The sequence below is a fragment of the Delphinapterus leucas genome, chromosome 20 (genome assembly GCF_059928025.1).
Source record: "Delphinapterus leucas isolate spDelLeu-1000000601 "Yukka" chromosome 20, BTC_Dleu_Yukka2, whole genome shotgun sequence".
Taxonomy (NCBI): Eukaryota; Metazoa; Chordata; class Mammalia; order Artiodactyla; family Monodontidae; genus Delphinapterus; species Delphinapterus leucas.
The window spans coordinates 31,806,605-31,833,288 of NC_143148.1; the positions used below are offsets into that span (position 1 = coordinate 31,806,605).

Here is a 26,684-nt window from a genome sequence, read left to right on the forward strand (position 1 = left end):
AGATGAGGAAGGAGGGGCCTTCACTTTGTTTCCATCTCTGTATCTCTTCCCATTTCTGCCTATCTCTCTCATCTCTCTGTCTCCATCTCTAATCATCTAAAATCTCTTTCTCTGACGATCTACAGGTGCAGCTGATCATCTGTTCCTGACCCTTCCTCCCCATCTCTGACCTACACCCCTGGGAGTGCAGGCCGTCTGGCCCCCCGCCGTGTGTCCCTCCAAGAACCGCTGCTCTCCAGCCTCAGGACTTCAAGTGTCTAGAGTGGTCGCGCCAGATGTTTCCCAGCAGAGGTTCCATAGGTTTTGCGCCCGGATTGGGGAGTAAAGGTTGGAAGGTCGCCGCACTGATGGTTCTCGAAGAGGCCCAAAGCTCTGGCTGAGGGGAAAAGAGGCGGAGAAAGGAAAAGAAAGGAGAAAAGAGGAGGAGGGCGAGAGGGAGAATGGGGCGGAGAGGGGCGGGCCTGAGCGCTCCCCCTCCACCCGGCGCCGCACTGCCAGCGCCCTCCCAGCCCAGCCGGCCACATCTGGCGGCTGCCCTCCCTTGTTTCCGCTGCATCCAGACTTCCTCCGGCGGTGGCTGGAGCTACGCATCTGGGGCTTTAAACATACAAAGGCTTTGCCAGGACCGGCGAGAGCTGGCGGCGGCGGCGAGGGCTGGGGGCCGGACCATGCGCCGCTGAGCCGGGCAAAGCCGAGGAGACCGAGTCGAACAGCCCCTGGGGGCGCAGCGCTGCGCGGGGGAGCAGGCGCCAGCCAGGCGGCGACGCGGCCACACGCACCGAGCCAGCCACCCCCCGGGCGACGCGCGGGGCCCGGGAGCGCAATGACCGAGGCGCGAGTGGCTCGGGGCCCGCTGGCCGGCCCCCTGCGGGCCCTCTGCGTCCTGGGCTGCCTGTTGGGCCGCGCCACCGCCGCGCCGTCGCCCATCATCAAGTTTCCTGGAGATGTCGCCCCCAAAACGGACAAAGAGTTGGCTGTGGTGAGTTCCGAAGCGAGCCTCATCCAACCGAGTTTAGACAAACTTCGGAGGTAGAGGAAGGGCCACCCCTCCCCCATCGCCACGGAGGGCACACAGCGTGGGGGAGGGGCTTCAGCAAACAGCATGGGGTGGTCTGGTTCGCAGGAGGAGGGGGTGGGGAGTTGTGGTAAGAGAAGCCCAATTTGGCAACTTTCGGGACACAGCGGGGGGCGCGGGGGGTGCTTTGGCAAACCGCTGGTAAGGACATTGTCTAGTATCCGGGATTTGGCAAAGGGGGGCGGCTTTGTATACATCTCTTGGACACATCTGGGGGGTTGGCTAACGAGGCCGTTGGCCAGCGTCCTGATAGGCCTTTGGCAAAAAGCCTAAAGGGGTCTCTTGCAAACGGTGGAGGATCCTTTAAACCCCTGTGGGACTTAGAGAAGAGGGGCCTTTGGCACACAATTTGGATAAGTTTTTGCACGCGTGAGGGTGGGAGCTCTGGGCAAAGCGGAACTTTGGCAAACGTCTGGGAACCTTTGGCACACATCTGGAGAGGGGCCTTGGACAAACCGATCCCCGGGACCTTTTGGCAAGTATTGGGGGCAGGAGGGAAGAGGACAGCGCTTTTTCCAGTGGCTCAATGAGCAAGTTGGTCAAGGAGGGTCAAGGGTTGGACCTCAGAAAATTTCCTCGAACTTCTCCAGAGGGGTCGGAGGACAGAAGGAGAGAATTGGCCGGCAGGGCGGAGGGAGGGGCGGCACGAGGGCCCTGGCGCGTGGGGCGGGGGCGGACTGAGGCCGGCTGGGGTCGGAGAGCGGCCAGGGAGCCCTCCCTCCTGGCGGGGCTCCGAGCTGCGGCTCAGATGTTGTTTTGCGAGCGCGCGCGGGCGCGGGCGCGCGCGCCTGGCCAGAGGGGCATCCAGGCCACCACATTGCACAAGCAGAGATGCGGGCAGCTGAAGGACACTCCCCCTCACCCTGTAAGCGCCTCGGGCTGGGGACCCCTCAAGATGTTCTTTCCAGCGCACAAGACATCTGCCACGTATTGCTTCAGCCACCTTAGAAAGCCCCTATTCTCCTTCAGCGTGGTCCCCAAACTGCCCAGGACAGGATCTTCGTGCCCCCTGGTCACCTGGGGGGCCCCTTCTCTGGATGTGACACCACCCCTGCCCCCTTTCCAGCATCTAGGTCTCTGCCTTCTCTGGACAAATGGGTTGGGAGACCTTACATTTTTAGGGGGCTATTTTTCTCAAGGGTCTGGGGGTCGTCTGCATAATGAGGGGGCTATGGCTGAGGGGGAGGGTGGAGCTTTGGAGCACTGACAAAGCTACCTGGGTCCCCATGCTTTCTACAGCATATGGAAGTCCATGTTGCCCAGAGGCAATGCAGTGGGGACCGGGGCTTGAGAAGGCAGGCTTTGAACTTAGTCTGCCTGGCCTCAAATCTGGGGGTGCACGAATCAACTGGCCTAGTAAATCTTGGGCAAGTGACTTAACTTCTCTCAACTGCTTCCGCAAACTGAGGGTAATAATGGTACCTGTCTTGGGGTTCGAGGAGAGGTAATCTTAGACACTTTGAAGGGTACCTGGGACATGGTAAGTGCTCAATAAGTATTAGTCATTATATTGTTATTATCATTATTATTATTATACCGTTTATTTCTTCTTTCCTAACTACCCTCTCAAACAAGGTTAGGGCCCCAGTAATGAGATCTCCTGGCTTCTCCCACCATTCCTATCACATATTTAATTTGTCACTTATTTGTGGTCCATCAGCCTCCCCACACTGGGATTTGAACCCTAGAGACTAGAAACATCTGTCGTGCTCACCACTTGACCCCCAGCACTAGCACCAGGCTTGGCACCTGGTACGTGTCAAAAAGTATTTGTTCAACAAATAAGTGAGCTGATTGGTCCCCGATGCCCTGCAGGGGCCTGTTTGGTTTTGGCCTCCGTTTGGGCAGAGCCGCTGCACAGGACCTGAAGGACAGGACTGTTTTCTTCTGGGAAATTGGCAGATTCAGGATTTGAACCCAGGACTGACTGCTGCTGGAACTCAGGCACATAGCCCTTGAATCTCTTTAAAGAAAAGTGAGGAAAGTAATCCCCATGTCATCAGCAGTTTGGTGGATTAAAAGAGATGATGGAGGTATAGAGGGGTGGTAGAGAGGTACAGGTCTAAGCCTGGCCCCTGGAGCCAGTTTGCTTGGGTCCAAATTCAGTTCTGCCATTTGTGAGCTGTGTGATCTTAGGCAAGTTTCTTAACCTCTCTGTGCTTTAGTTTCCTCCTGTATGATGGACTGTCTACATGATAGAGTTGCTGTGAGCATTCAGTGAGTTAACACAAGCTGACATTAGTGCCTGGGCCCATTGTAAGCACTCAACATGTGCTCCCAAGCCGTGCTCTCTACAGCTTTTATGTCACTCAGCTAGTGGGTGACAGAGCTGGTTTGGGAACCTGGGACTCCACCCAGTGCCCTTGGGCCCCTGACTCCTTTGATCAGTACTATGCCATCCTAACGTGGCTGCCTGTGCCGGGGTGCTTACTTCTTCCAGCAATACCTGAACACCTTCTATGGCTGCCCCAAGGAGAGTTGTAACCTGTTTGTGCTGAAGGACACGCTGAAGAAGATGCAGAAGTTCTTCGGGCTACCCCAGACAGGTGAACTGGACCAGAGCACCATCGAGACCATGCGGAAGCCGCGCTGTGGCAACCCCGACGTGGCCAACTACAACTTCTTCCCCCGCAAGCCCAAGTGGGACAAGAACCAGATCACCTACAGGTGCCGGGGCAGGGCTGCGGGAGGCAGGGCCCTGGGCCAAGGGACACCGCGTCTCATTGGGCATTGCCTCCCCGCTCCGGGGACCCGGGAGCTATCTTGGGAGGACTTGGCCTCTTAAGGAGCTTGCATGCAGAATTCTTAGGACCTGGAATAAGACAGACCAGGACTTGAATCTGACGCTTACTGGCTGTGCGGCATTGGACTCCTTCCTTTTCAGCGCTCTGAGCCTTGGTTTTCCAATCTGCCAAATGGGGTTAAAACGAAGCCTTACTTACAGCTTGGGAACTGGATCGTATGTATAAAGGGCTTTCAGTGTCCAGCATGTAGTAAGAGTGTAATAAATGCTAGTCACTATTATTATCAGATGAGGTCATTGGGGCGGGTAAAGGGAACTTGATGATTGGTTGCTAATTGGGTTTTTTATTGTATTATAGAGTTGTTATCATTGGTTGTTAATTGGGCTGCGGGCTCTGTTCCGTACGGCTCGTGTTGGACTCCAAGGATGAGATCTCTGTGCTGTGTTCCATAATGCACTATTTACACCCCCATCCTTCTCCCTCGGCCAGAGGGAGGGAAGAGACGCCTGAGGCAGGGCCTGAACATACAGGCTGATCTGAGGCACCGCCAGACCTCAAGGCACTCTGGGCGGGCTCTTCTCCCAGGGAGCTCTACTCAACATGCACACACATTGTCTGCCTGTGTATCCACACTCGCATGCACACGCTCGTGCACACAGACTCGCACACCCCTCCCATGTATGCACACACTTGCATACACACACACACCCTTGCACACATGCACTCACACGCGTAGGTACGCTCACGTTCCTTTGCACACCCATACACACTCACGTGCACTTCTGCCACCCCCAGGATCATTGGCTACACCCCTGATCTGGACCCCGAGACAGTGGACAATGCCTTCGCTCGTGCCTTCCGAGTCTGGAGTGACGTGACTCCACTGCGGTTTTCTCGGACCCATGATGGAGAAGCTGACATCATGATCAACTTTGGCCGCTGGGGTAGGCAGAAGAGGGGCCAGCAGGGGGCTCAGTGCAGAGACAAGGGGGCGATCCAGACATCAGAGAGCCACAGGGGACTCCTTTCCAGCTTAGCTAGGAGGGCAGAAGATGCAGACGCTGGAGAGCCGCGTTGATGGGAAGGCAGTGACGTGACTCCCTGGAGGCGGTGTGAACCTGAAAACATATGGCTCCCCATCTCCTGTCCAGCATGGTAGCCCCTGGATCCATAGGGCTACTTACTTTTAAATTAGTTAAAATTAAATAAAATTTGAAATTCAGTTTCTCCGTCACACTAGTCAGATTTCAAGTGCTCAGTAGATACATCAGACTACATCGTGGCAGGAAGTTCTGTTGGACGACACTCAAAGACACCGAGGAACTCGAGATATGGGAGTGGGGCAGATGGACCAGTGTAGACATGAGAGTAAGTGGAATCGAACCCAGGGTCCAGGGCGCCATGTGTGTTGGGATAGGAACACTGACAGTAGTGTAGACACGAAGGTAGGCAGTGTAGACATTGTGAGTGGTATGTGATGAGGGCAAGTGGCACAGGCACAGGAGACAGTGTAGGCATGTGGCCCTGGGTGGCAAAGCGGTTATGAGGGTTAGTGTCGTGGCCACGGGATAGTGTGACACGAAGGGAGGTGATGTGGCTAAGAGAGAGCAGTGTGGATGGAGGGTAGGTGGTATAGACGCTGTGGACAAGGAGGGCGGGTGGCGAGGAGACTGGTATGGTAGTGTAGGTATGTGGATAGCTGTAGTGTCATTGGCAGTAGTGTAGGCAGTGAAGGTTGGTGGCAGGGATTCTGAAGGCTGTGTAGACTTGACGGAGTAGTGTAGACAATAGGATGGTGACAGTCAAGTAGGCAATACTCTAGACTCACTGTGTCCCCAGTCCTGGATAACCCAACAGGACAAGGGAAGGGGACACATGCTAGGTGGGCTAAAGGGCCCCAACCACGGATGGCATGTGCTTGGGTTTCAGTGCCCAGCGGGGTAGCTAGAAGCTGAGATCCAGTGTGTTTCAGAGCATGGAGATGGGTACCCTTTTGACGGCAAAGACGGGCTTCTGGCTCACGCCTTCGCCCCAGGCCCTGGCATTGGGGGAGACTCTCACTTTGATGACGATGAGCTGTGGACCCTGGGAGAAGGGCAAGGTAAGAAAGTGACCATCCACGTGCCCGAGCCTCCTCGCCGGTCCTCTGCATGCCTCCCTGTCACCTAGCAACAAGGACTTTGGCTTCCCTGGCAACCGCGGACCCCTCTATCTGCTCAGATGGGAGGGGGAGGGAGGTAACCCACCCTGGTGAGTCACAATCCTGGTCTCTAAAGAAAGGCCCGGAGAGGTTCACCCTCCACCCTGTGTGGCCCCTCAGTGGTCCGCGTGAAGTACGGGAACGCCGACGGGGAGTACTGCAAGTTCCCCTTCCTGTTCAATGGCAAGGAGCACACCAGCTGCACGGACACAGGCCGCAGCGACGGCTTCCTCTGGTGTTCCACCACCTACAACTTCGACAAGGACGGCAAGTACGGCTTCTGCCCCCATGAAGGTGAGTGTCCTCCTGGCCCCAGACCTCCACCTTCCCGGCCTCCACACTCCCCAGGCCTGGCACTGCCAGGGAACCAGTGTCCCCTTCTTCAGGCCCCATGTCCTGATCTGAGCCATCACTGTGCCCCTCTCGTCTGTTCCATTATTCAGTTAATACTTTCATTAAATCAATTCCTTTTTTTCTTTAAGTTTTATCATTAGTAATAATATTTTTGAACTCACCAGTTTGATGCACTAATTATTTTTTTCTAACATGCGTTAGAGGAACTTAGAACGATTAAAATGCCCAGCAGATCTCTAGAGAACCACTCTCTACCCTCCAGCAGGATTGGGGGTTCAAGGGCATGAGGAGAGGCTTGGGGGTAGATGAGAAGCCTAGCAGTGGGATTGGGAGGCAAGACTCAGACACCAAGGCCTGGTACCCAGCCTGGCTTGGGGACGCCAACCTGGGGAATTTCAGCCATCACTTCTGGTTCTGATTTGGACTCTGAGTATGTGTGTGGGGGTGGGGGAGTGTCTGGGAGCTGTTGCATCTGCCTTTCTTGGTCTCCATCTGTCTTTGCTTGTGGCTGCATCTCTGTGTCTTGGCAAAGGCATTAGGTTTGACACAGTATTTGTGTGTGCCTTTTTGTCAGTGCTTCAGACATAAGCTTCAGATATTTTGAAGCAACGTAGAGGGAAAAGTTTTTTAAAAGGTGAGGGTGTTGACATACACACTCAATCCTTTTTCATCTATCTATCCTTGACACACTTCATAATCAGAAATCATAAAAGGACAGCATACGTACTTCATACTCTATCAAGTCATTGTGTTTAATGATTCTAGAGGTTGAAAGCTGAGAAAGTTTGGGGAAAAGGGGAGAAAGTCCAAAACCTTTTAAAATACTTTTTAAAAGTATTCACTATCCCATAAAGACTCCTTGATCTATAGATGCCTCTGTCTTCTTGGCTGTAATTTTACATGTTTGTGAATCTCTGTGACTTTATTGCAACTGAACCCTAAGTACCAGCCATGTTGACAGAAGGAAAAAAACAAAGACCTGGTTAACTGTGTTCCTGTTTACGCTTTTGGTACCAAAGTGCACGCAATACTTTGTATTAAGTAAGAGTTCAAGGCATTGACCATCAATAAGTCAGAAATATTTAAAACCAAAAATATTTAATGTATCTTGCATTTCTCGGTAGGGGTTTGGATGGCGTTAACCCTCCCATGTGTCAACCCCTGTGTTTAGAACAGAATGTCTTGATAATAGAATTAGAAACAGCTGGAATTCATAAGTTAGGGAAGGGTATTTCCCTGCCCTGAACATTATCCATTGATTTGGTCTTTAGCCAGATGCAAGTACGCACGACATGCACGTGTTTGGGTCTTGGGGCAGAGGTTCCGATTACTCAGCCCCTCCTGACTGCTGAGCCAGCGTCTGCTTCTCTCCATCCCTTTGGGGGCAGGATCTGAGAGGAGATGGGGGCTTCCTGGGTGGTAGAAATGCAGCTGCTGGAAGGCCGGAGGTGGAGACTGGCCTCCATTGAGGTTAACACCATCCTGCCCACCATGGATGATACATTTAACAATTGCCTTTCCCACTTTGAGGTCACCAAGGCATCTGGCCTCAGTGTTTCTTCCTCCATTCATCCCCTTGTTTCTGGCGTTGCAGGAGAAGGTCACTTGGTTGGGGAGACAGGAGCAGTGAGGGTATGGGGCCCCAAGACCTGCGCTGGGGGCGCCACGGACTGGGCTCAATTCTGGCCATGGCGGAGTTAACGGGGGCTGGTGAAGTCACCTCTGGCGCCGTAGTGCACAGATGGTCCTTGTTACGCACTTGTGGTTTTGCTAGTTGGCAAATCCAAAGACACACCATTTTGTAGCTTTAGGGTGGATGAGGGTACGCGGGAGCAGGGGAAGAACCCAAGACAGACAAGCCCAGACTCTTAATCCCACTGTCTGCCCTGAACTCTCCAGTCATGGCCCATGTCTTGGGGAGGTCAGAGTGGGAGCCTGAGGTGTGTCTTGAAAGGTCCCCCAAAACACCACCTCCCTGTCGTGCCCTCCTTCTCCTGTCCTCCTCCCTTGTGCAGGGACTGCAGCATCCAGGAAAGGGCCTGGGGTTGAAAGGAGGTGAAGCTTTCTCTGTGTGCACAAGCGTGTGTGACAGAGCGAGGAAGGGAGAAATTGCGGTTAAGTGTGTTTTGTAGTTTTCAGTTACAGCCCTCATCCAGTTTTTCCGTTTCTATGACCATGAGCAGTTCTGGAACCAGCTTCTGCAAACCTCAGTTTCCCGATCTATCAAATGGAGAGACTCTTGCTATCCTGCCCACCATGGATGATATATTTAGCAATCCGCAGGGATGTGGGCAACAGCCAGGCAGAGTGGACAGTGACCCTGGGGCTGGGGCGGGGATCTGAGGGCCCCACTGTGTGCCAGGTGTTAACTATTTTATTGCTGGTGTGGAGGGGCCGTCCATAATGTCCCAGAGGAAGGATGGGGTTGGCCGTGTAGGCAGGGGTAATTACACCCTGGGAGCTCAGAATTAACGTTTTACCAATGCTACAACTTCCCTGGTATGAGCGGGCAGGTGGGCAGCAGCTCTGCGCCCATGCAGGTGCCCAGCGGATGCTCCCGTGGGCAGGTGGGCGGTCTCCCTCACATTCGCACCCTCCCCCTCTCTCCTGCACCCCAGCCCTGTTCACCATGGGTGGCAACGCCGACGGACAGCCCTGCAAGTTCCCGTTCCGCTTCCAGGGTACATCCTATGACAGCTGCACCACGGAGGGCCGTACCGATGGCTACCGCTGGTGTGGCACCACCGAGGACTTCGACCGCGACAAGAAGTACGGCTTCTGCCCCGAGACCGGTAGGTGTCACGCCTCTCCCTGTCCTTCGATAGCAAGCCCACGGGAGCCCTGTCCCCACCTCCTTTCCCCAGGACGGGGGCGCTAGTCAGGGTGTGTAGCAGCTGGTCCAGCACGGACACCAAAATCAGGACAGACGCTGGGCACCGACAGCCAGTTCAGCTGAATCGGTTGGTGATGTCTAATGTCAGGTCCACCCAGGACCCTCTGAACGACCCGCACTCTCGCAGCCTCCCTGGCAATTGTCTCTCCCTCTCTCTCATCTCAATGTCTCTATTGCTTGCCTTTCTTTGTCTTAGTCTGTATCTCCTTTGGTCTCTGTTTTTCAATAAGGACTCCCTCCCTCCTTCGCTTCTTTTCTTCCTCCTTTCCTTCAGCAGACATTTGCTGAGTCCCTGCTCTCTGCAGGAGACACAGGTAGGTCTCCCACGAGACCATGTGTGATGGAGCTCCCGGTCTCGGGAAACGTGTTGACACCTTCAGCTCTGCCCAGCCCCCTTTGCCTCTAGCTGCTGTGGTCCCATCCAGGGGAGGCTAATTAAAGCTCTGGAATCGGGCTGCCTGGGTTTGCATCCCAGCTCTGCCACTTCCTAGCAGCATGTGCCCAGGCAAGTTACTTAATCTCTCTGAGCTCCAGTCACCCCATCCATAAAATGGGGGGTAACCTAGGGTCCCAACCACACAGGGCTGTTGGAGGGGGCCAAGCAGGTGAGCGGTGTGTAAAGCACTTGACCACGTGCCCCGGACTGAGCTAGTACTCCGTAAGCCTGGTTTGTTAATGGCCGCATCATATCATTGCTCCCTGGCGGTGGCCCTAGACCCCTTGCTGCCTACTGACCCATGTCCCTAACCCCACAGCCATGTCCACTGTGGGCGGGAACTCGGAAGGTGCCCCCTGTGTCTTCCCCTTCACCTTCCTGGGCAACAAGCACGAGAGCTGCACCAGCGCCGGCCGCAGCGATGGGAAGTTGTGGTGTGCGACCACGGCCAACTACGACGATGACCGCAAGTGGGGCTTCTGCCCCGACCAAGGTAGGAGCCCTGGCCATTGGGCAAAGACACTGCACACCCCGCCCCGCCCGCGACTGGGCTGGAAATCTTCCAGAGTCCCCACCCACCTCAGCCACAGACACTGCCCCCCAGACACCCACCTACCCTGGTAGAGACACTGCCCGCAACAGACCCACCCACCTGGCAGAGATGCTGTCCGTTCCTCGTGGAGACAGTGTCCCTGCCTTGGCCTTGTTTCTCCGGGCAGAGACATGGCCTCCGAAATAAGACCCCATCCATCCCAGTACCCGATTCCTGGGTGGGAACCAGCTTTCCCGAGGAGATGCTGCTTTTCCCTCCCACATCTGTACCCCTCCAGGTGGGGCTGTCAAACCCCAAAATGTCTCAATGCTGGGCACAGGGAGCCCTGCCCCAGAGAGATGATTCTCCTGCGAGGCATTCTCACTCCAACAGAGAGCTGCCTTCAGGGAGCCAGGTGGGCAGAAGAGAGGAAAACAGGAGGAGCCTCATCCTTGCTCTCCCCACCCTCCATGCAGCACGGGGAAGCGTCCACAGCCCTCCTGCCCCACGGGCACCATCCTTTGCCAAGTTGTGAATGGAGGGGTCCTCGTCAGTGCTGGGTGTTGAAAACACAGCTACCTGGGACAGTTCTCTGCCCTCCAGGACTCACAGGCTGGAGCGAGAGAGTGACCAGGAGACAGGTCATGACCGTACTGTGTGGTCACTGCAATGAACAGAATCCTTGGGGGCACTGTGCCCAGTCTAGGCTGCAGGGCCCAGTGTCATTGGGTTCAAGGCCCCAGATGGCCAGGTGAGAGTGCTGGTCCTGGGCCAGCCAGAATTAGGTCAGCCTCTCTTTAAGTTACTTTTCTTCTTTTTACTCTCAATGAGATGGAACTTGGAGAACGCCAGCTGACAGAGGCTGGCCAAAGGAGTTTTTCTCATCCTCCACCAAGTGCCGTGCTAAGACATATCCTGATTTTACCTGCTGCAGTCTCTACCTAAAGGTGGGATTCTCCACCTGCTGGAGTGGTTTAAGGCTCCAGAGCAGGTGTGGTGCACTTGGGGGGCGGTGTATTAGTGTCCTAGGGCCGCCATAACAGAGTACCGCCAACCAGGTGGCTTCAAACAACAGAAATTTATTCTCTTGCACTTCTAGAGTCATCTAGAAGTCTAAAATCAAGGTGTGGGTAAGGCCACATTCCCTCTAGAGGCTGTATCCCTCCAATCTCTGCCTCTGTTGTTATTTGGCCTTATATGTTCATCTCTAAGTATCTTCTTTTCTTATAAGGACATGGGTCACATTGGATTAAGGGTCCACCCTACTGCAGTATGGCTTCATTTTAACTTGCATCTTAATTTATCTGCAAAGACTCTATTACCGAATAAGGTCATAGTCACAGGTACGTGGGGTTTGGAGGGACACAATTCAATACACAACAGGGTGTGACAGTAGGGTTTGCCCACTGTCTGGCTTGAGCTTGGACAACCACTCCAAGTGAGAACCTTTTTACTGCTTCCCCTGGAGCAGAAATGGTGGTCCCAGGGGTTACCTCTTTGGAGAACCCACAGAGCAGGTTTTGTCCTTAGTCTTTATAGAGAAACAAAGAGCCAGGAAACAGGATTTTTAACAAATGGGACTCTATATAGAGGATTTGCCGATGCTACGTGCTCCCCTTTCTAGCACACGTGCAGCCCACCTGGAAAGGGACAAGCGGACTTTGGTTGACTCTCCTTGAAAACCATAGGCATGGTCTGTTAACCCCAGAATTCTTGGGGGAAGGAAAAATCAGTACATGTCACCTCCATGCTCTCAGTCCCACCATGGGGATGTCCTCAAATGTCGCCATCACCGGGGCCAGGCCTGACTTCTCTCTCATCTTTCTCCTTGTCTCTCTGTCCCTCCTCCCCTCCCTGCGGGCCTCAGGGTACAGCCTGTTCCTTGTGGCAGCCCATGAGTTTGGCCATGCGATGGGGCTGGAACACTCAGAGGATCCCGGAGCCCTAATGGCCCCCATTTACACCTACACCAAGAACTTCCGCCTGTCACATGATGACATCAAGGGCATTCAAGAGCTCTATGGTAAGCCTCAGCTTGGGGTTCCTGGGGCAGGGATCTGGGGAGGTCATGCCACTGGGGATGGAGGCCCAGGGAGTGGAACCATCCAGGTCCCATTTGTCTAGGACTGCAGGAGACAAGGGCAGGAGTGTTAACCTGGTCTGGGTGTGTCAGAGCAACTCTCCAAGGGGGCCCTTGGACAGCCCTTTCCTTTCCAAATAACACCAGTGTCTGTGCCCCACTTGGTTCCCCAGAGCCATGCTGTGAGGCAGGCGGGGCAGAAATGGGCTCTCCATTTTCTAGGCGGGTCAACTGAGGTATGAGAAAGGTAACCCTCTGGCCCAAGATCAACCAGGTTTATGCATCCAAGTGAGGTTTAGAATCCAGGAGAATTAGCTAAACACAAGGTAGAGTTTCCCAGTGCCTGGAATGACCTTAGTGACACAGGGGTGCAAGTTTCTAGTCTTCCTAACGATTCTTCTATTTTAACGTGTAATAGGATCAATACAACTAGTACCTGAAACTAGGGATTTTATTTATATTAATGCTTACAGTGAGGCCAGAGTTTACAAAGTAACCCCATTAAAAAAAGTAAATACGTAATAGTACGGGTGGTACCTGGACAAAGCTGAAATCATGAAACTGGCTCTGGAGTGATGACGTGTGGGGAACATTGGACTCGGGGAAGAACTGCAGTAGAGTGAGAGGCTGTGGGTTCGAGTGCTGCCTCTGCCACTCACCAGCCGCAAAAGATGGAGCCGGTCTTTACCTCTTTCGACTCAGTTTCTTCATCTCTAAACTGCGGCTGGCTATCCTAAGGAGTGAAGGAAGTACCACACCCCCCAGTGCTGGACACACGAGTATTCCCCTCTGACCACCGTGACTCTCTTGTGGGCTTACTAACATGAGCTTTGGGTTTAAATATTTGGGCAAGTCATATACAACCTTTCTGGGCCTCAGTTTCCTCATCTGTAAAATGGGGGTAATAATGATGCCTACCTCTTAGGGATGTAGAGAGGACTGATTCTGAGGATGTCAGGGAAGAGCATTTGTAAAGGGTGAAGGGCCACAGGATTCCGGTTTCTGTTCAGTCTCCTCTCTCCAAGTCCAGGCCTCGTCCCCTGTCTTCCCTGGGCTGACACCGAGGCCAGAATACTATTCTTCTGATGCTTCGCAGGTTGGGTGGGCCAGCCTAGGGGCTCAGCCTGGTAGGGAGAACCCCTGGAGCTGGGGAGAGTCTGAGTCTGAGGTCAGGTGTCCTCCCCCAGGGGCCTCCCCTGACATTGACACTGGCACCGGCCCCACGCCCACACTGGGCCCCATCACTCCTGAGATCTGCAAACAGGACATCGTCTTTGATGGCATCTCTCAGATCCGTGGGGAGATCTTCTTCTTCAAGGACCGGTAAGTGCGGGATCTTGCTTCTTGTCCTCCTTGCCCTCTGCCCCTTCTCTGTTATTCTCGTGCCCATCTCTTGCTCAAGGATCCTACTGTGGGCTTCACAGAATGGCCTTTATGAGACCATTTTTGCTGCGTGTCAGATAGATCCTGGTGGCTACCACAACAGGCATTTCTTGTGCCCTCTCCTAGTCTGTGGGTCTACTAGATGCCTTGGCTTCGGGCTGCAGTTTGGGCTCAGGTATGCTCTGTGTGTCACTCATTCTCCTGGGATTAGCGGCTACTTGTGGCACATGGCAGGAGCACAAGAGGCCAAATCAAACCACACAAGCACATTTAAAGCCTTCAGTCTCAGCATGTTTGAGAATATTCCACTGGCTCAAGCAAATCACGTGGCCAAGCCCAATACCTACTCTAGGGGATGGTACTGCATAGTCGTGTGACAACACACGTGGATGTATACTTCTAAACTAGGGATGGAGGGAAGAATTAGGAACAATAATCCAGTCTACCACAGGCCTTCTCCTGGAATGGCCTTGACCTAAAATGTTCTATGTATGGGGAGCAAGTAACCACAGAGTAGAAAGAAGTGGTGTCCTTCGTGCTATAAATAAAGGCCCCGACTCAATCCATCAGGGGCTAAGACTCACCCAGCTATCCTAAAGGCAGGCAGAATCTAGGACTACATTAAAGGGTCCATTCATCATCCATCAATCCATTCATCTGTCCGTCCATCCTCCACCCATCTATCCATTATCTGTCAGTCCATCATCCATCCATCTATCCATTATCTGTCCATCCATCATCCATCCATCTGTCCATCCATAGAGCATAATAGCTGAGAGAATGGTTCTGGAGCCAGATTGCCTGGGTTAGAATCCTGGACCTGCTACTAACCAGTTGCATGATTATAGGCAAGTTAATTGTGTATCTCTTTTTTTTTTTTTTTGCGGTACGCGGGCCTCTCACTGCTGTGGCCTCTCCCGTCGCGGAGCACAGGCTCCGGACGCGCAGGCTCAGCGGCCATGGCTCACGGGCCCAGCCGCTCCGCGGCACGTGGGATCTTCCCGGACCGGGGCACGAACCCGTGTCCCCTGCATCGGCAGGCGGACTCTCAGCCACTGCGCCACCAGGGGAGCCCTGTGTATCTCTTTTTAGCCTCAGTTTCCTCATCTCTAAAATGGGATGAATATTCCAACGTGTCTCACAGGGCTGTTGTAAGGATTAGGTGAGCGTGGTGCTTAAAACAGTGCCTGACACAGACTAAGTGCCTTCAAGCATACTAGCTGTTATTATCGACAAATAATTACTTGCCATCTACTGTGCCAAATCATTTGCTAGGCTTTGGGAGCTGGGGGTGCAAGGTGTTGTTCCAGAGGTGGAGGGGCTGCTTAATGCCTGAATCGGTGTCTTCAAAAAGAGGTCAGTGGATTTCCCACACAGAAACCACCTAGAGTGTGAGGGTTAAACGTGTGGGTTTCTGTCCTCACCCTCAGGCCCTCTGACTGGAATCTCTGGGAATGGGTCCCAGGCGTCTGCATTTAAGAAAATTTCCCCACGGGAATTCCCTGGCGGTCCAGTGGTTAGGACTCTGAGCTTTCACTGCCGAGGGCCTGGGTTCAATCCCTGGTAGGGGAGCTAAGATCTGACAAGCCACGTGGCACAGCCAAAAAAGAAAAAAAAGAAAATTTCCCCAGCGATTCTGATGCACATTAAAGTTTGAGCACCCCCAGTCTGGTTTAGGGAATAGAGGCATAGAGGACTGACATGGCAGAATGAAAGAGATGTGACTGCAAGAGACATTAGCAAAATGCTTTGTGGACACGTCCGAGTGAAGGAAGAGCTCTGCAGGTGAAGCAGCGCTCAAGGGGAAGCATTAAAGGAGAAGCAGATGCGGACGGACGTGATGGGGCTGGCAGGGTGGGAGCGTGTTTGAGATGAGGGAACTGCAAGAACAAAGCCGTAGAGATGTGAAAGTTCCTGGCTTTTCCCAGGAGAGCCTGGTGAGGCTGAAGATGTTCCAAAAACTCTTGTGAAGGGGCTCCTCTGCTCCAGGCACTGGGCTAGGTGCCGGGGGGCAGATGCCAGTAGGGAGAGAGAGGGCAAGAATACGGAGTGAGATGAGACCCAAAATGCAATGAGAAGTCAGGTCCATCAGGCCATGAATGCCCAAACCAGGACATGTAACAACAGATGTCAGTGCTGTCCTGCAGCCCCCATTACAGGGCTGGGGAAGAGGTGAGCCCAGGGGCCCCGTGCCCCAGCACCACCCTTGGTCTGGGGCACTTCTCCCTAAAGAAGCCCTGACCACACGTGCGGATCTGAGTACAGAGTTGGGAAAGGGTGCAGTGCCTAGGCCCAGGTCGGAGCCATCCCTGGCCTGACACATCACACTTTCTTTCAAAAGGAAGTTGATGAGTGTTTAACGGACTCCTTGAATTAATCAGTAAATATTTAAGCTCTGGGCTTCCCTGGTGGCGCAGTGTTTGAGAGTCCGCCTGCCGATGCAGGGGACACGGGTTCGTGCCCCGGTCTGGGAAGATGCCGCGGAGCGGCTGGGCCCATGAGCCATGGCCGCTGAGCCTGCGCATCCGGAGCCTGTGCTCCGCAACGGAAGAGGCCACAGCAGTGAGAGGCCCGCATACTGCAAAAAAAAAAAAAAGACAATTTAAGCTCTGACCATATGCAGAAATTGGTGCTAGGCATTGTGGGGGACAAGAAAGGCAGTATTGTAGGATAATTAAACTCAGACTTGGAGTCAGATGTGGATTTGAATCCTGGTAATTCCATTACCTCTCTGAGCGTCATTTGCCAAATAAGGATTGTGATACTTTCCTGTATCAGGATGTTTTGGCTGCAAGTAACAGAGAATCCCAGCTGAAACCAGCTTAAACAATGGAAAGAAATTACTCCCACGTGGTACAAAGTCCAGGGGTAGGGCTGCCTCCAGGGGCAGAAAGAGGGTCACTGATTCAATGATGTCTTCGTCCACTGCTCTCCTTGGCATTGTCTTCATCCTAAGACTGGGTCCCTCAGGGTCACACAATGGCTGCCAGGGCTATAAACTTCCTTGCAAACATCCAGCAGAAAAGAAAGAGAGAGACAGATCTCCAGATGTGAACTATAAGTGTATGTGTTCAATCTTATTGTGCCAACATAGGACATATGGCCACTGCTGCATCAATAACATTGCCAGGGAATGCTAAGCTCCGATAGGCTTAGATCAGTGGTTCTCAAACTTTGGCATGCATTAGAATCATCTGGAAGGCTCTTAAGACACAGATTACTGGGCCCCAAGCCCAGAGAGTCTGATTCATGGGTCCTGAGTCGGGTCCAATAATTTGCATTTCTGATGAGTCCCAGGTGTTGGTCTGGAGCTCCCACTTTGAGAACTGGTAGCTTAAACTCATCAGAATGGGGATTGGGTCCACCTATAGGAAAGGAGGGGCCATAAATGTGGGAATTTTGTGAGGAAGGATGATCGGGAAATAAGATAATAGATGCTGGATAGACCACTGAGAGTGCATATTATCTTATAATATTGACATTGAAATCGACATTTTACAAGCCACATAAAGTGCTTGGCACTTAGTAGGCCCTCAGTAAACGATGGCTCTTTACTACTCCTGCCAAAGTGCCTGAATCCATCATTTCAATTCAGGAAATACTTTTGAGCGCCATCAGCCTCTGCCTGAATTGGCTTTGAATCTGACAGGAAAGATAAGACACTTAAAAAAACAAACAATCAAACTACTCTTCTGGGCACTCAGTGTTGATGATTTTAAGAGGCTCAGAGGAGGGAGAACACAGTAAGGGACAGAAGTAGTTAGGGAAGGCTTCCTGGAGGAGGGAGCAGGAGGGCGAGCAAAAGGTTGCTTCTCAGCCCTGGCATCTTGCAGAGGGGGCTCTGCCCATTCTCCAGTCTTCTCCACCCTTTCTTTGATCTTACCTCCCCTCCTCCCAGGGAATCATCCAGGGATGTTTCTGAGAGGGCTTATAGAGGCATGTGCAGTTACAACTGCAGAGTGACTGAAGGTTTGGTTTCCTGTGTCCCCTTCCCCCACCCAGGTTCATTTGGCGAACAGTGACACCACGTGACAAGCCCATGGGGCCCCTGCTGGTGGCCACATTCTGGCCTGAGCTCCCAGAAAAGATCGATGCTGTATACGAGGCCCCACAGGAGGAGAAGGCTGTATTCTTTGCAGGTGTGTGGGAGGGGAGCTGCCTGGCCCTGGGCTCCAGGCGGCACTGCACCGTGATTCCTGTGCGCTGGTGGGTGTTCCCTCTCCTTTATGGGTCCACTCTTTCAACCATCATCTGGGAGATGGGTTCAGACACTCAGCATCAACTAGCTCTGGCCCACAGAACGACCATTTCAATAACCTTTTAATCCCTTTTCAATCCTTCTGATTCCTTTTCCAGAGGGAAAATGACACTTTAGTTCTGGTGTCTTTAACACCTTCCTAATGCTAGTGCCTTTGGCAGGTGACAGTTTTAATTAGAATTTTTTAAACACCTATTTGTTTTCATTTTTAATGTTTAAATTTATTTCTGTAGACTTCAAAATGAATTCCTTGAAAGCAAAATGTTAACTCGAGTTAAGTAATATGAGGAGACTCTATAAGTGGTAAAAATCACCGAGGTAGGGTCACATGGGTAACATTTGGGAAACCCTGCTCATTTAATCTTTATTCGAGCACCTATCATATGCCAGAGATGCAGCCCCTGCTCTCAGGGAGCTCATGAACTAGCGGGGGAGACAGAAAACCAGGCTGTTATGAGGGAGCTCAGGAAGGGCTGCGGTGGAGGCCCAGGGGTGGCTTCCCGGGGGCACTGAAGCACCACGGGTGCATGTTCCACCAGCCGGCTTCCCAGCTCCTCCAGCCCAGAGCGATGAGGGCAGCTGCTGGCTCACAGGGGACCTTTGTGCAAATTAGAAAAAGGTGCCTCTTCACAACAGGTGTGGCACTTAGAGTCTCTGGCTTGGTAAGTGGAGCCAGGCTAACCTTCTTGGCCAGGGACCTTCCATAACCGATTTGTAAAACCTTATATGTGGACCCTGATTCCGGACACTGAATGCGGCACTGGGCAGAACTTGTGTCCCTGCCGAGAAAGGCCACAGTGGGGTCCCTAGTGGATGGTGGGAGGAACAGCCTCCAGCACCTGCCACCAGCCCACCCTCTTCTTCCACCCCAGGGAATGAGTACTGGGTCTATTCAGCCAGCACCCTGGAGCGAGGGTACCCCAAGCCGCTGACCAGCTTGGGGCTTCCTCCTGATGTCCAAAAAGTGGATGCTGCCTTTAACTGGAGCAAGAACAAGAAGACGTACATCTTCGCTGGAGACAAGTTCTGGAGGTAAGGGAGGGCGGTGCGAAGGAAAGCGGCACCACCAGCTGCGTGGACAGAGAGAAGACACGGGCTTTGAGCCTCCTGGGTTAAGTTTGGAGGCTGGTGGACCATGGATGCCCCCTCTCTGGTCTCTAATCTGCCAGGGTTATTGGCCCTCTGAAAAGTCACCAAAGGGTGAGCTATTCTTGGGCACATTACTGGTACAATTCTGGTTAGATCCTCCTTTCCCTTCTCAGAAGTCTTTGGATTGGGCCCATGTCCGTCTGGTCTGGAGCCCCATATTTTAGAGTGAATCACTGAAGAAGGGAGTGATAAAAATAAAGATAATAGCTGCTACTCTGATGCTATGTGCCAGACACCATCCCAAAGGCTTTATGAGGTGGATATTATTATTACTATTCCTCCCATTTTACAGGTGAAGAAAGAGGTTCAGAGAGGTTAAGTGTCTAGCTTAAAGTCACACAGCCAAGTAGTGGCAGGCTGGGATTTAAACCCTGGAATTCTGGCTCCCAGAGAACATTCTTCACTTTTCTACACTATACCTGAGATAGTGGGGTCCCAAGAGATGGGGGTGGTGGAGGCAGGGATGGCAGATAGCAAACACAGGATGAAAACTGAGACGGGTGTCCACTGGAGCCAGCATCCAAATTCAGCCTCATTGAAAACAGCGGCACCCTCTGGCCCATCTGCCACAGGCTCAGTAGCTGTGGGCACAGGCTGGCCGGGGGCCAGTGTGGAAGCAGGTAGCTCTCTGCTCCAGCTCATCTAAAGGGAAGGGTCTGATTCTGAGAGGCCACGGTCAGGCCTGAGGGTCAGGGAGCCTGATCTCCAGGAAAGGTTAGTGAGAGGCAGCCCAGACCTCAGGAGTTTGATTTTAAATCTTCACATTTCCTAGATGAGGAATCTGAGGTCCATAGAAATGAACCAACTTGTCTTAAGTTATTTATAGGCAAGTGTGTTGGCCACAGATTATAGGATTATAACCGCTTCTTCTGGTTTCTAACCCTGGGCCCCCTCCACTGTACCCTCAGGGTCATCGGGTCGGTGGGGGAGGGGTGGTCTTCCTCCTTCCCTCCTAGCGTCCCCACGTTTCCTCCCATGGCTGCATCTGGACCTTTGTCTGCCACCCCTGGAACAATCCTGCTTCCCTCCCAAGGCCTCTCTCCTCCCGTCTCCTCCCCACCACCCGCCCCTAGCTGCCCTGCATTCAGGAGCTGTTTATGTCCCAGGCTGCCGTGGCAGGGTGGAATTCCAGACATATTGCTAAGATACTTAGCAACTTAAGCTGATTGATATCTCAAGCCTCAAGAAAGGAAACAGTCAGCCAGGAAAACGCGGAGCAGGCGCTCTGCCCACAGGCTCCAGAACACTCTCAGGCACGCGCACGTACTGTGGAAGGGCATCTCGGCACAGTAGGCACTCCGAATCTCCAGATCTTAGAATCATGCACAGCAAGAGGCCCAGCCTCACAGAGCAGAATCGTAGAACCCTTGTCTTTGAATCATGGTGTTGAGAGGACATTTATAATCACCCCCCAGCACGTACGGTGAATGTAAACATATGAGAACAGACGCGCGCGCGCACACACACACACACACACACACACACACACACACTGATGCTCACGCTGTGGTGGTACCTTGCTGGGTTTGGGTCAGAGTTCTCTGCTTCCCAGTCCTTTTCCATAGCAAGCCCACCTCACAAAGCCTGGATCTGGGATGGACAGCCTGCTCTACAGAGGAAGTTCTGTGAATCTTCCTTAAAAGCAGCAGAACTGAAACATCTATTGGAGGATCTGGGCGGGGTTTCCGAAGGAGACAGATCTTTTTCCCAGGAGAGGTAGTTAATGAGCTCGAGACATTGGTCCTGGTGGAGTCTGCCGCTGCCCAGGCCTCCTTTCTGGAGAAGGAGAGAGAGCTCCAGAATGACAGAGGATGAGCAGCTGCTTCCAGATTGGGCAAACCCTAGGTCATGCCAGGGAGTGCTCAGCCCTTGCTTCTAGATGCTTCCACTAAACCCACAATAATATATTCAATATCTCCTATGTGCCAGACAATTACCTAGGTGCTGGAAGACGGCTGTCAAGAAACAGTCGCTCTCTGCCTGGTGGAACTTACAATATCGTGAGGGGAAGAGACATAAACACATACAAATAAAATAGTGATGGCTCTTGTGATGGGACCTGTACCACATCCCAGGGCTATGCATTTCACCTGTATTTCTCATTTAAGGTAGATGCTATTATTAGCTCCATTTTCTGAGTGTAGAAACTCAGGCTGAAGTGCCTCAAGGATATACCTTTGAAAAAGCTTGGACACACATGTCTGTGTTCTTTTTTTTTTTTTTTTTTTTTTGCGGTACGCGTACCTCTCCCTGTTGTGGCCTCTCCCCTGGAGGAGCACAGGCTCCGGGCGCGCAGGCTCAGCGGCCATGGCTCACGGGCCCAGCCGCTCCGCGGCATGTGGGATCTTCCCGGACCGGGGCACGAACCCGTGTCCCTTGCATCGGCAGGCAGACTCTCAACCACTGCGCCACCAGGGAAGCCCGATGTCTGTGTTCTTAACACCTGCTCTGCACTGCAATTCTACAGCCAGAACGGAGAAGTTCAGAGGCTCACAGAGAAGTCTTTCAAAAGAGTGTACCAGCGAGCAGGAAAGGAGGCTCCCAGAGGAGGCTCTGGGGACAGAGAGGAATGTGAAGAGGTGTGGTTCTGTTCAGAGCCAACATGTTCTGATGGCTCCATGCTGTATTCTTCCTGGAGGAAAAGAACTTGGAAGCAAATTGGTTCACTTCTCCGGGCCTCACTTCCCTCATCCATCAAATGGGGTTGCTTCCTGCTGTCCCTACCTTCCGTGGGTAGAGTGAGAAAGAAATGAGGGCAAGTTCAAGGACACATAGCTCTCAGCCGTCATCACTCTAGAGAATGTAGTTTGGGAGGTCAGTGCAGGTGACATGGATGGATTGCTAGAATTTTGAGCTGGGAAACTTGGTTTTGGTACCCCAGGTCATGAGGAAGCATGCTAGGTTTGGCAAGAAGAAGTTTCATGACATAACTGGGATTAGGAAGGCTTTTCTGGCAGTTCTGAGGGTGATGGGCAGAGGGGGAACACCCCTGTAGAAGGGGACTCAGAGAGGAAGCTGTTTTTGGCATCTGGGGCGGAGGTCGTCAGGCGGGCTGTGGGGAAGAAGAGAGTCAGCTGTGAGGCTGATGTTTGGCTGTCACCGGGATGGCATTCAAACACAGTTCTATCTAGAAAATCAGCATCATGAGGGCAAGACTTTATCTTGTTGATTACAGTATCCACAGCGACACAGTGGGAGCTCATTAAATATTTACAGGATAATAAATATATTGAGTGTAAGTGGAGAAGCAATGGAATCAAAATAACCCCAGCATTTAAAAAGTTCTCCCTCCAAATTAAAAAGACACAGATGTTGCTAGCCAGAAGGAAGAATACGCCAACTAATACTCAAGGTATTTACACAAATTAAAGGCAGAGCCCGAGATAACGACTTGCCCTGAGAACTGCAATTGGGACTGAGGTGGCAGGAAGTCGCCCTGTGACTGACAGGGCTTGGGTTCACACACCACCTTGTACTGTAACCTCACTGTCCCAGCCAAGATCATTGCCCAGGATGTGGACTGTCAACTCCACCTGACAGGTGAAGAAGCAGTATTTGTCCAAGCTGAGCTGTGAAGGGCAGTGATGGGGCTGGACCCCGTCTCTGGGCTCCTGGGCCAGTGCTGTTTGTACTGCAGCAGGGATCAGAGTTTGTAAGGGAACTAACATTTCCCAGATACCTACCCAGTACCAGGTACTGGGATAGGCACTTTTCATGTTTTACTCTGTTTCACATATGTGTTAATTAAATGCATTAAATTAATTATAACCCATTTTACAGATGGTAAAACTGAGGCCCAGAGAGCAGTTTGCTGCCCTGAGCCAGACAGGCCAGGGTTGGACTCCCACTTAGAAACTGGGTGCCCTTTTTAAACCTCTGGTCTGTAAAATGGGTATTATGGTAGTGACTGTGTCTTAGCGTTGTCGAAAGGATTGAAAAAGTATATGGAAGGTGGGTAACACACTGCTTAAACGTGAGCAGTAATCACAAGATTGTTTTCATGGGGCTGTCCAAAGTCACCTAATTAGTGAGTAGTGGAATTAGGATTCAACCAGGTCTAACTCCCTGCCCCTCAGCTCCAGTCAATGGCCTCCCTGAAGGGCTAGGTCTGGCTTCCCAGGCTCACCCAGGAGCCATCATCATGGCCCTCCTATCAAGTTGGGAAGGGCTGGCCTTTAGGGATCCCCACAGGTTCACCATGGCCATTTCCTTGCAGATACAATGAGGTGAAGAAGAAAATGGATCCCGGCTTCCCCAAGCTCATCGCAGATGCCTGGAACGCCATCCCTGATAACCTGGATGCCGTGGTGGACCTGCAGGGCGGGGGTGAGCTGCCCAGGCCTCTGTCCACTTTCTAGGACTCCCTGCCCCCCAGCCAGGGCCCTGCTCCTCGCAAGCACACACTCCCTTATTGTGCAGGAAAGCATGCGGCGCCCCGGGAAAACAAACCGGCCCCTTCAACCCAGTGCTGGGAAGGCATCCAGACCCCTGACCTCTGCTCACTCAGCTGGCTCCAGGCAATAAGACCCAGAAAGGCCCCTACAGCTGCAGAGCCTGGAGCCAGGGAGCAGGGAGGGCGGGAGGCCTGCTGGGAGCGAGAAACCTGGGCTCAGTGCCCTGGATTCATTCTGGGGTTTGATCCAGGCCCTTTTGGGTTCCGCAAGGGGCCTTGTGACTGCTTCCTATTAGCAGAAGGATGGCTCCATTTGAGACAGCACAAACTTTGTTAGGCCCTGCTGCTGAGGTGGCAGAGATATCCCATCGGCTCAATTTGTCCCTGGTCCCTTGCTGAATGAAACGCCAAACCAGCGAGGGATAGAGTTTGGAGTTTGGAAACCATATTCCTGAGGAGGCTTCTGGGAGGTCTCTAGGGCCCTGGAAATGAGTCCGGTTTGGCTTTTTAGAGGAGATTTCAATTAAATTTCACAAAGATGCTTCTTGAGTTCCTATCACACGCTAAGCACATGGCCCTGACCTCCAGGGGCTAAAGGTCTTACATGTCCAGGAAAAAGCAGTATACAATCAGGTGCTAGGTTAAAGATTATCTTCAGAAATAAACGTCTACTGAGCACCTACTATATGTCAGGGTTTGAAAGGAAGAAAATGAGATCATATATGTTCGGAGTAAGAAATTCCAAAGCCCACAGGGGCCAAGCTGGTGGCATGAATAAGTGAAGCAGGCAGGGCAGACAGTAGGGAGTGGTGGGGTCTGTGGAGCACCAGAGAGCACATGGCTCATTTTCAGGGGACAGTTGCTTCTCGGCTTCTGGCGATCTCTGCCCTGCAAGAAAAGGGGAGCAGTGTTATTAGATATTCTAACTCTTTTAAAAGGAAGTGAGAAATCTGTATTTTCATATGAAATTTCCAGATGTTTACATGTTGGCCAGTTATTCAAAACAAAACAAAAGAAAAAACTGTGTGAGCTAAATAAAACCAATCTGTGGGCCCGATGGGGCTAGCAGCCTCCTGGTTTGCCACCTCTGGAAAAGGAAAGTGCCTAGTCTGGAGCTTGTGCTCAGTGGAGTTCTGTTATTTATCTTAATTATAGCATATATCATCTCATTTAATCCTCAGAAGCCTTAAGAGGTGGTATCGTTATCCACATCTTAAAGATGAAGAAACAAAGACTCAGAGAGCATAATTCCACAGCCGTTTCCCTTCTTCCAGCCTCACAGGGGTCTCCTGTGATTTAAAAGCTTCTTCCCTATGGCAGGCAGACTTGTAAAACTCTCAGGAACCTTCCCTGTGCCATAATGCCTGAGGATGGCTTGGTCACAGCCTCTTCTCTTTCTCATCCCAGGTCACAGCTACTTCTTCAAGGGCGCGTATTACCTGAAGTTGGAGAACCAAAGTCTGAAGAGCGTGAAGTTCGGAAGCATCAAGTCCGACTGGCTGGGCTGCTGAGCTGTCTCTGCCTCCCCCAGGGCCTGCCTCTCTATCACTTTCTGCACACCGGGCCCTGAGCACCAGGGAAGGACCCGGATGGGCCTGGCAGCCCTCAGCTCTGTAGTTAATCAGCATTCTCACTCCCACCTGGTAACTTAAGAAACCACAGAGTGGCTCTGCCCTGTGCTCCAAGAAAGGTGCTGATTGTACCCGTCCCAGGTGCCCCTCCCCCTCCACACCTCACCAGCCCTCCAGAGCCACCCCCAAAGAGATGCTTTGATATTCTCAATGCAGCCTTGTCTTGGGCTGCCCTGGTGCTGCCACCCTTCAGGCTCTTCTCCTTCCACAACCTTCTGTGGCTTTACAGCACCCTTGGAGCCAACAGAGACTGTCTGAAGAGGGCACTGGTGGCCCGACAGCCTGGCCTGGCATGGGGCAGTGGAAGAGGGGCATGGCCCGGTGGCCACGCCAGACACCTGGCCTTCTCACTGCTGGCTGCCTTAGAACCGTCCCTACATTAGCAGTTTGCTTTGTATGCACTTTGTTTTTTTTTGTTTGTTTTGATCTATTTTTCCACTTTGAAATTGCATTTCCTGACAGAAGGACTCAGGTTATCTGAAGTCACTGCACGATGCATCTCAGCCCACGTAGTGATGGTCCCCTTGGTCACTCTATTTAGTATGTCCCTCCGCTGTCACTTACTCCACTGGATGGAGGAAAACCAAACCCTGGCTCCTCACCCAGTCTCCCCTCCTCTCCCTTCAGCAGTTTCCCCGTGGGAAAAATCAACAAGTAAGAATAAAGACACCGATTGAGTGGCCATGTTGGCCGGCTGTTTTAGCAGAGACTAGAGAGGGGCCCCAGCCCCAGCCAGAAGAGGAAACTTAGAAAGTCTAAATCTCCGCTCCCTGCAGCATACAGGTAACATATGCTGGAAAGGTCACAGATGCCCAAATAAACAGTGAGAGACTCAGGGTGGGTGAGCTGGAGTCCCTCTGTCCCGTGGAAAGAGCCCTGGAACAGCAGCGTTTCTGTTATTTAATTGCAGGGCCTTGGTCAAGGTTTCCTCTCTTCTTGAGTCTCAGTTTCTTTGTTGACAATAACACCAATTCTAATACTAATAACAGTGAACAACAGTAATACCCCTTCCATTAATAGAATGCTTACTATATGCCAGGCACTTCACGTGCATCACTTCATTTAACCTTTATACCAACCTAAAGAATGGAGAATATTATTAGTCAACTTTTATTGATAAGGAAACTAAGGCTTGGAGAAAAGTGATTTTCCCAGGATACCATAGATACTGGGTAACATCCTGACTCAAGGCCAAAGATGACCTAGAGAAGGCGCTTTAGCCGGAAGCTGAGTTATCTCCCTCAGCAGCATTAACCTTCACCTCCCCCAAAACCCTCTAAGTAAACTCAGCTAGGGGAGAAATGTGTGTGCTTTCTAAACACAGCTTCTATTAATGGGTAAGCTCCTTACCTTCCTCTCCAGCAGATTGCCCATCTTTAATCCCTTCCTATATAGAAATCCTGGAGCTGCTACAGAACAGAAACTTAAGGCCTGGGGTTATTTCAGAGGCCCTTTCTGGCTCCGATAGACTATTACTTCAGGCCTCTCATGGTGGGGCTGGTAGGGAAGGGGATGGTGAGTGCACAGGTCTCTCTGGAAGTGACCTTGGTGGAGTC

At 52.2% G+C, this 26,684-nt stretch overlaps 1 protein-coding gene across 1 annotated transcript; it reads left to right on the forward strand.

Moving 5' to 3' along the window:
* Window positions 1–454: 454 nt before the first annotated feature.
* Window positions 455–25,963, forward strand: MMP2 (matrix metallopeptidase 2). The gene is made up of 13 exons (XM_022555065.2): window positions 455–979; window positions 3,516–3,742; window positions 4,615–4,763; window positions 5,792–5,920; window positions 6,140–6,313; window positions 8,992–9,165; window positions 10,022–10,195; window positions 12,102–12,257; window positions 13,502–13,637; window positions 17,700–17,836; window positions 18,828–18,987; window positions 23,321–23,430; window positions 24,905–25,963. The coding sequence occupies exons 1-13, from the start codon at window positions 824–826 to the stop codon at window positions 25,006–25,008; spliced, it is 1,986 nt and encodes a 661-aa protein (XP_022410773.1). The 5' UTR covers window positions 455–823; the 3' UTR covers window positions 25,009–25,963.
* The last annotated feature ends 721 nt before the right edge of the window (window positions 25,964–26,684 follow it).

Bases quoted from the DNA above. Each gene is read 5' to 3' on its own strand.
- MMP2 (XM_022555065.2), top strand. From the start codon at position 824: ATGACCGAGGCGCGAGTGGCTCGGGGCCCGCTGGCCGGCCCCCTGCGG. The intron at 6,314-8,991 runs GTGAGTGTCCTC...CCTGCACCCCAG, and splicing joins CGGCTTCTGCCCCCATGAAG to CCCTGTTCACCATGGGTGGC. The intron at 12,258-13,501 runs GTAAGCCTCAGC...GTCCTCCCCCAG, and splicing joins GGGCATTCAAGAGCTCTATG to GGGCCTCCCCTGACATTGAC.